The sequence below is a fragment of the Biomphalaria glabrata genome, chromosome 17 (assembly GCF_947242115.1).
Source record: "Biomphalaria glabrata chromosome 17, xgBioGlab47.1, whole genome shotgun sequence".
Classification (NCBI taxonomy): domain Eukaryota; kingdom Metazoa; phylum Mollusca; class Gastropoda; family Planorbidae; genus Biomphalaria; species Biomphalaria glabrata.
The window spans coordinates 7,175,571-7,184,141 of record NC_074727.1 but is presented as its reverse complement, the minus strand read 5'-3'; the positions used below and the strand labels follow the sequence as shown (position 1 = coordinate 7,184,141).

General features: G+C 38.7%; 1 protein-coding gene across 1 annotated transcript in view; it reads left to right on the top strand.

Moving 5' to 3' along the window:
• Positions 1 to 8,571, top strand: part of LOC106051132 (uncharacterized) — a 44,389-nt gene that overhangs the window by 31,051 nt on the left and 4,767 nt on the right. Inside the window, exon 3 of the mRNA XM_056015864.1 lies at positions 6,229 to 6,541. Coding sequence (XP_055871839.1) covers positions 6,266 to 6,541 — 276 coding nt within the window. The 5' untranslated portion in view covers positions 6,229 to 6,265. The remainder of the gene's footprint in view (positions 1 to 6,228; positions 6,542 to 8,571) is intronic.

Genomic DNA, 8,571 nt, shown 5'->3' with positions numbered 1-8,571 from the left:
TGATATCATCTGGTGGATTATCACACTGAGTGTTGTCAACTCTCTTGGGCTGTTTGAGGTGCTGCTGTTAAGTGCTTGCCAGAGTAGATTGGGAGTCTGTAAAGACAACAATATCTGATGGTGGTTGCACTCCTTCATATAATTTGTTTTCTACTGTCTGGAGTGCTATGGTAATTGCCTCAATTTCGGCTTGGAAGTTTGAGCAGTAATCACCACAGGGTGCGCTTATCTCAAAGTGTTTATTTTTAGGGAAGACCAGGAAGGCACCAAGACCAGCATTGATGGTAGCTTTGAAAGCCGATCCGTCTGTATAAATATGGATAGCTGTTTTTGGATAGCTTTCGATTGTTTCAAGCGTGCCTACTTTGAGCTCCAGTGGATTTGATTCTTTTGTTAAGGTGTTATTTAGTAAATGTGTTTTGATGGTTGGTTGTTTGTAGTTTAGTCCGGGTGTAATGTTTGAAAACCTGGTAATTTTTTCTCTGTTATTGGGTAGGTGGTGTTTTAGGGCTAGTTCGTCAGTAAGTTGGATCAGAGTCCTTTGCTTTTTTTTGGTTGTTTTTCCTATTTCTCTGTGTTAGTAATTTATTTGGATGATCGTCCTCCAACCTTCTGTATCTCTCAATAGCTTCTAATGCTGCTCTGTTGCGCCTTAACTTAAGAGGTTCAATATTGGAGTCTATTTCACAGGCTGCTGTGGGAGTAGTTCTCATACCTCCACTAATTAACCGCAAGGCTTGGTTTTGGATTGTATCTAATGATGATTGATAGGTTTTGTTGGCAGCTACTTGTATGGAGAGACAGTTATCCATTACAGATCTGACATATCCAGTGTATAACTGTCTTAAGGTTTTCTTTTCAGCTCCCCAGGATGTTCCTGCTAGGTGTTTTATTATGTTTAATCTTTGTGATGCCTTTTCTTTTAAATCTGCCATAAAGTGTTTTAGAGACAGTCTTTGGTCTAGTTTTACACCAAGATATGTTGGATTTTCTTCTTTATTTATTGGCTGAGAGTCTATTTTTAGGATGTAGTTTCTTTTTGCTGTTTTGTTGCTGTGGCTAAAGATTGAATAAACTGACTTTTCTTTGTTTATTTCCATTTTCCATAATTTTGAATATGTGGAGATAGTTGTGAGGGCTCTATTTAGTTTGGATCTAGTCAGCACTGGATATTTCTCTGTAGTCCAAATTAAAAGGTCGTCTGCATAAAGTGCCTTATTGACCGAAATGAGGTCCGGGAGGTCATTCATGAAGATTAGAAAGAGAGTGCAGCTAAGGGCTGAACCTTGTGGTAGTCCTTCTTCCAAACTTTTTTGACTAGAGATGGCACCTTCGAATCGGGTTTGGATGGTTCTGTTTTTTAAGAATGCTCTGATCCAGCTGTACATTTTTCCATGGATGCCCATTTTTTTCATCTTCAAAAATAGACCTTTTCTCCACACTCTGTCATAGGCTTGCTGCAAATCTATAAATACTGCTATAGTGTGCTTGTTTTCATGAAACCCTTCTACTGTGTCCTGGATAAAACGAAAGAGGTGGTCTTCTGTTCTACTTGCTTTCCTGAAGCCAGCTTGTGCATTGTGGAGTGAGCAAGTACTTTCTAGCCACCAATAAAGTCGGTTATAGATCATTTTTTCTGCCATTTTGCCAATGTTGGATGTTAGAGAGATTGGTCTATAACTTTTTGGGTCTCCAGGTGGTTTATTTTTCTTTAAGATGGGTATTATGTTTGCGGTTCTCCATTCCTGTGGTATGTCTCCAGTTTTCCATGTATGGTTGATAAAGTTAAGTATACAGTTTTGGGCCTGTGGTCCTAGTCCCCGAATCATTTCATTTGTTATTTTATCGGGTCCAGGGGATTTTCTTGACTTGAGGCTTTTTAGGGCAGTATTGAGCTCATGTAGAGTGAAGGGAGTGTCAAAGATCTGACAGTTGACTGTTGGAGCTTTTTCTTCTTTCTTTAAGATATTACTGAAGGCCTGGTCCAATTGTTTTCTTGGCTTTGACTTGTTAATGCTGGCAAAATATTTTTTGAAGGTTTCAGCCTTTTTAAGGTTTTCTGTTATTATGTCGTCAGTGTCTTTCTAGGTTGGGGGTTTGTTATTTGTTTCTTTCCTGCTAGCCGGTGCAGAAGGGTCCAGGCCTTTCGACCATCCTTGTTTAGATCTAGTTGTTCGCATGTTGTGGTCCACTTTTTCTTTTTTTCTGTTTTAATTTTGTATCTTATAAGCCCTGTCAATTTGTTGTACGTTGTCTTGTTCTCTCTAGTAGGATTTTTTTCTATAGTCTTCCTGGCCATGTTTCTTTCTTTTACTAATTTATCTAATTCAGGTGTCCAAAAAGGTTTGTATTTCTTAACTTGGCCTCGAGGGATGTATTTTTTTGCTGCTTGTAAGATGTTGGAGACTATAGTTGTGTAGGTTGAATTGATGTCTGTCTCAATTACGCTTGATAGTCTTGTGTCTGTTTCTTGTGAAAAAGCTGCCCAGTTAGCTTTTTTATAGTTCCATCTAGTTGTTTTGTTGGATTGGTATCTACCTGGCGTTCCAATATTGAGGAGTATAGGCCTGTGGTCACTACCTATGTCTTCAAGTACTGTTATTTTAGAAGAGTCGGTAATGTCTGTAGAGATAAAAGTTAGGTCAGGTCTGCTAGTTGTGTTGTGTGCTCTGTGGAGGAAAGTTGGAGGTGTAGTTTTGTTTTGCAGAAGGTGTAGGTTAGAGGCATTTGTTACATCCTCTATTTCTTTGCCACGCTTGTTGTAGTGTGGGTAGCCTAGGGAAGGTGTGTGTGCATTGAAGTCGCCAGCTATTATTGTCCTTGTGTAGTGTGGTAGTTGTATGTCTATTTCTGCTGTTGATGATGGTGGGCAATAGTAGTTTTTGATGGTGTACTTTGTTCCTCCTCTCCAAAGAAGTATTTCCTGCGTATCGATGTCTGTATTGTTCTGTATTTGTTTTACTGTGGCTTGTGTGTCGTTTCTTATGAGGGTCATAATTCCCTGGCATTTGGTGCAAAGGCATCTGTACTGTGTGTAGCCTGTGATGTTTATTTTTTTCTTGGGCAGTAGTGTTTCTTGCAGTAGCGCTATGTGTATATCATGCTTCTTGAGTATGTGTTGGAGTTCTGTTGTCTTGTTTTGTAGGCCTAAGATGTTGAGTTGCAAAAGGTTTAGGTGTTTGCTGCTAGTGTGTTTTTTATTTCCAGTAGCTGACTTATCACAGGCAGTCCTGGAAGAAACTGCCATGCGCAGACCTTTTACGAGGCGACGTCTGAGCTCGTATGGATTTTTCGTTAAATTCCTTGGCATTTAGTGTAGGCTGGGTGTTTCCTCAGGCTTTTTTAAAATATATAAATATATAGTCCCCGCATTTTAAGGGAGTTTTCGGTCTTGGCAATTTTCTCCAATACTGACATAAAAGGAAACATCTAGGTCTGAAGACTGTAACCGGAATATCCATGGGACAAGGTGGGGTTGGCCAATGGTCCATTCTCCGCCATCCATAGAGCTCTCCAAATGGAACTTTTCTGCAGTAGAAAGCTTAAAGTGGACTGTGCCCTGGGTATGCTCTGTGGAATCGTCACATCCTGGATCCAGGCCCCTTCACGATATCACATTCACCAGATTTAGAAAAAAAACACTTCATGTTGGGTTTATGTCTAGTATTAGAATGTAGTGAGACAAGGACCTCCGTCTGGTGTAGTGCAATCCAGACCTCTGTCAAAAAGCACCTAGAGGGGGGGAAGGTCCACTATTATTCACTTCGTGAAATGCAAGTGGAAAGGCAGTGGGGTTATTTATTTCTCTTGGTCATTTCCAAGCCCCGATACCCACACGGGGGAGTATCGCCACAGAGTGGAGGTTTGGAGTCAGAGTTTTCCTTCTCCTAGATGGGTTGCGTTATTTAGGCTGACGTGCCCCATCAACACGAAGCTAAACTGGTTTTGAGGCGCCAGTGTTCCGCCTTTCATCCCTTCTCCTGTCAGTTTGTAAGAACAGGTTCCGCCGGATTTTTGAGAAAATCACACGTGAAGGCCAGGAGCTGGATTTGACTGTCAGAGGCATTTAGAGACGCAAGCCATGAGAGCATTTCTTGGAAAGTGGGTGCTTATCCCCACTTTCAACCCCGGCATTGACAGTCCTTTGGAACCCGGGTGGAGGTATACAGAAGAGTCCACTCTCGTCATTTTTCGGATCTGCCTCTGTCTCATCAGAAAGTTATTTGATTCGCGTGCCTCTATTGCAAATACTTTGCAAGACTGAAGACAGAAGTCTCTGTACCAGTTACCAAAAGCCAATTCCTGATCAGGAGATCCAGGTAATACTTCGGCATTAGAAACGCTTTATAAACAAGTACATTTCGGTGTATACATAAAATGGGGGGGGGGTGAGGGCGGTGGCTGCGTGGTTAAGCGCTTGGCTTCAGAGCCTGGAGTCCTGGGTTCGAATATCGGTGAATACTGGGATTTTGAAGCTCGGGATTTTTAGCGCGTTCCTGAGTCCACCCAGCTCTAATGGGCACCTGACTTTAGGTGGAGAAAGTAAAGGCGTTTAGTCGTTTAGCTGGCGGTTAACCGTTGGCCAAAGAAACAGATGACCTTAATATCATCTGACTTATAGAACGTAAGTTCTGAAAGAGAACTTTATTTTTACTTTATATAATTATTTTTTTTTTATATTTATAAGTAACTTATTATTAGTCCCAGTATTATTATCTTCACCCATCCCTTAGTCTGATAAACCGTTGGGGCACCACACAAGATTTGTCAACCGTCTTTCTCCATTCCTGTTTTTTTGACTTGGATAGAACCTCTTTCAATGGCAGGCCCGTCCATTCCAAAATCTTGTTTTTATTAAAAGGTATTCAGTAGGGCTAGATTCTCTGACTGTAGCGGTGTGCTGACATGTTGAGGTGTGAGGGTTGCCAGTGATGCGAATCAGCTAATCTACTACATAGTTTTCCCAGACAAGTGTTAGCCTAAATACCTGTGTCATTTGTCAGTAGACTTCCTGACACTTAACACAACTATGTATATGTGTTGTTGACTTGCTTGTAACTGGCGACCTTAGCAAAAAAAAAAAAAAAGCAACCAACAACTTCATTCCCAGTGGTAAAATAAGTAGTTTGTAAAAGAGAAAATGAACTAAAAAAACAACAACAAAAGGTCAAATGTCTACTTGTGATCTTCTGAATCTCAATTATTTTTCTTTTTAAAAAAATTAATTATACGTTTTATTATATATTAATAAACATTTTAAAACAAGTCTTAAAATCGTCTATTATGTTTGTACTATGGTAATCCTTATAAGGAACCATGATTTGTATTTTTGTGTAAGGTTTAGAGATATAGAGAGCTTGAAGACTTATATATCTGTGCTTTTGATATTTTTCATAGAGTTTTATATATTTTCTTACATGCATAAACTTATTAAGGGTAGCAGGAACGTGCATATTTTGTTTCAAAATTTAAGTCTGCACAATTTATGCAATTATCTATACACCTTTTTTAAAAACAAGAATAGGATGTTCGTTTATTTAACAGCGATATACAAATATCACCCACGAAATAAACAATGTCACTTTCCCTTTCTTCACGTTCCCCTTTCCCTTAGTCTGTTGAACCGTTGAGGCACCACATAAGATCCGTTAACTGTCTTTCTCCATTCCTCTCTTTTGCATTTGATAGAAGGTCTGTCCATTCTTTTATGTTGTCTTCCCATCGCTTTCTCTGTCTCTTCTTTTTTCTGGTACTTTCCTGCTGGTCCTGTTTAAACATACCAGAGTCTGGCATTTGACCATTACCAAACTACAGATTCTTAAAGGTCGCTTACGATATTATTTTCAGCCTTTACTCCAACACTTAGTATGTATGTGTGAATCTTTTACAATATTTTTTTTTCATAGAGTGCAACAGATATACATGGCGCATATAGTTTGTTAAATCTATTTGGTGAACAGTTTAATATCAGGTCTGTGTGGACTGATTGTTTAGCGCGGCTGCCTTCTCTTCCACATTACTTACAGAATACTATCATTTAAGACTTGAAATATGTTTGCAAATTATGTAAAAATCCACCAAAGTAGGCCTACATTCAGTAATTCCTCTATTTAATAATATATAGATCTAAATTTAGACATACACCTTTAAAACATATAATCCCGCATATATATCCCGTATATATATATATACATACACACACACTTTTTTTCCTTTGTTTAATTTCAGAGTGAAAGCGACATATGATTCTGCCACAAATTAAAAAATGACGTCCGTCCAGTTAATTATAGCTTGCTTTTTAATACCAGTCTCTGTGACGTCTGTGTGTACGGAGTGTGACCCTGACATTCCTTCAAGAGAAACACCAAAAGACTGGTACAGAGACAATGCTATCCTGGATAAGTCCTGCGGACCAGGGAAGTACATCAACTCCCAGCAGCAATGCGTTCCCTGTTTACAAGGGACATTCATGACAGCAGCCATGGCCAAGACAAAGAAATACATTTTCTGCACGGCCTGCTTTAAGGTTGAGATGCCCGATGTAAGTTTTAGTTAATTTTAGTTTTAAATAATATTTGAACCTGATCCGAGATGTAAATGTTTTTTTTTAACCCATGGAATCCCTTTGTGATACAACATCCTTAAAAGGGTTACTTGTCGTCAAATAGTCAACAGCAGCGATACCAGACGTCTTCGCGCGTGCCGTGTCGTTTGGCGCGAGAAGTTCTGAGAAAGTGAAAATAAACCACGTGGTCGAGAGGCTAAGTACGGTTGAACTTGGCTTGTCTTGGCTAACTATGAAGGGGGCTGGAGGTTGAATACCCGACTCGAGCAGAGTTGTGTTAACTGAGCGCCTTAAGGCAGCACGGAAAACCTTCTCCGAGATACCCCTTCTCCCCCCCCCCCCAACTGGTCCACAACTGAGATTGGACCAAAGCGCTCTGAGCATGCTATAAGCACGTAAAAAAGCGCTATATAAAAGCTATAATTATATTAAACTTTTTATAATAAACATAAGTTTTCACTAAAGTAAAGTACATTGTCCCCCCCCCCCCCAAAAAAAAAAGTTTTAAATAAAGGCTTTGACTATTTCCTGATTTAATATTTCGAACTATGATATATTAAATTCCTAATTGACATCACAACATTCTTACACCTACCCTGCCCCCATAAATGGAAGCGAAGTGTGTGACGCACAGGCTATCATTCAACGTTTTTTTTTTTTTGTACAAAGCTTATATCAACTCTGTCTGTCTGTCTGTCTGGTTAAAGTTTGTACGTGCTATTTCTCCCACACCCAATCTCGGATTAAGCTGAAATTGTGCACATTTATTTCATGTACCTGACAACACAAGAACGATGATACGTATATAATATCTGTCCCTACCTGTACTGTCCTTACCTGTGAATTTCTCTTGTTTCAATATACACAGATCTAGAGTTTCTTTCAGTGTGATGTCATGGAATTCAGTGTTTCGCTTGACCGTTTCTCTCATTTCTCCTGGTTTTGTACTGTAAACGAAAGTCTGAATCAGATCCGATAGTCGTTTAACATTGAGCCTTAGTTTACCTTTTTTTTTTTCAAAGCTTATATCAACTCACTCAAGTTTGTACACCCAATCTCGGATCAATCTGAAATTTTGCACAGTTATTTCTTTCATCTGACAACAATAGAATCAATTTAAAAAAATGAACTAATTAGTTAATTAACTATTGGTAATTATTTTGTTTGGTATATTGAAAAAGGGAAAGAAATCGTACTTGACAGATGTGGTGTTATAAGTTGAATTAGTCCACTTCAGGAATCGAGCCCTGAGAGAATTTTTTTTTATGCATTAAAAAAAAAACGATTATGTAAACATTCACCAAGATACCCCCTTCTTCCCTTCCCCTTTTACAACTGGCCCAGACATGAGATAGGATCATAGAGCATTGAGATAGTCGCACACATTTATTATGGCTAGATCAATATAATAATAATATATTTATTCTTGACTGATCCAAACTATTTGATACAATTGCATTTATTATAAGATTTAAAAAAAAAGTATTTTATATGTTTCTCATATTTGTTTTTTGTAGTCAATATTACGTTGAAGAAACCATAATTTAAAAATCAGTTTTTAGTGAACAAGATTAGTTTTTTTTTTCTATCATTGTTTTTTTTTTTGTTTTTTTTTTTGACAATATTAAAGTTCACACAAGATTATGTTGTTAAGTATGTGGCATTTTACGTCTCGAGAGATAATCTTTTCCCTTTGCAAATTTCTTATGTGACTAAAGATTGGCTACACAGCTGCAGTCCACAGGTTTGGCATCTGTAATCACCAGGCGCTGTTGTATTTTCACCCTTCTTTCTACTTCTGGTGTGTATGGCGTCTGCAATCCGTAACCCTTCCTGTGTGCTCTCTCTCTCTCCATGGGGATCTATCCAGTGCCACTTTTTCCCAGCTGCAAGTGAAGAGCTTCATGTTGCTTTTAGGTACATCAGTATACCGTAAAAGTGGACGACCAGGGTCTCTCCTGCCTTCCTACTTGTGGAAGTCGATCTAATTATACAAAAAACAAAGT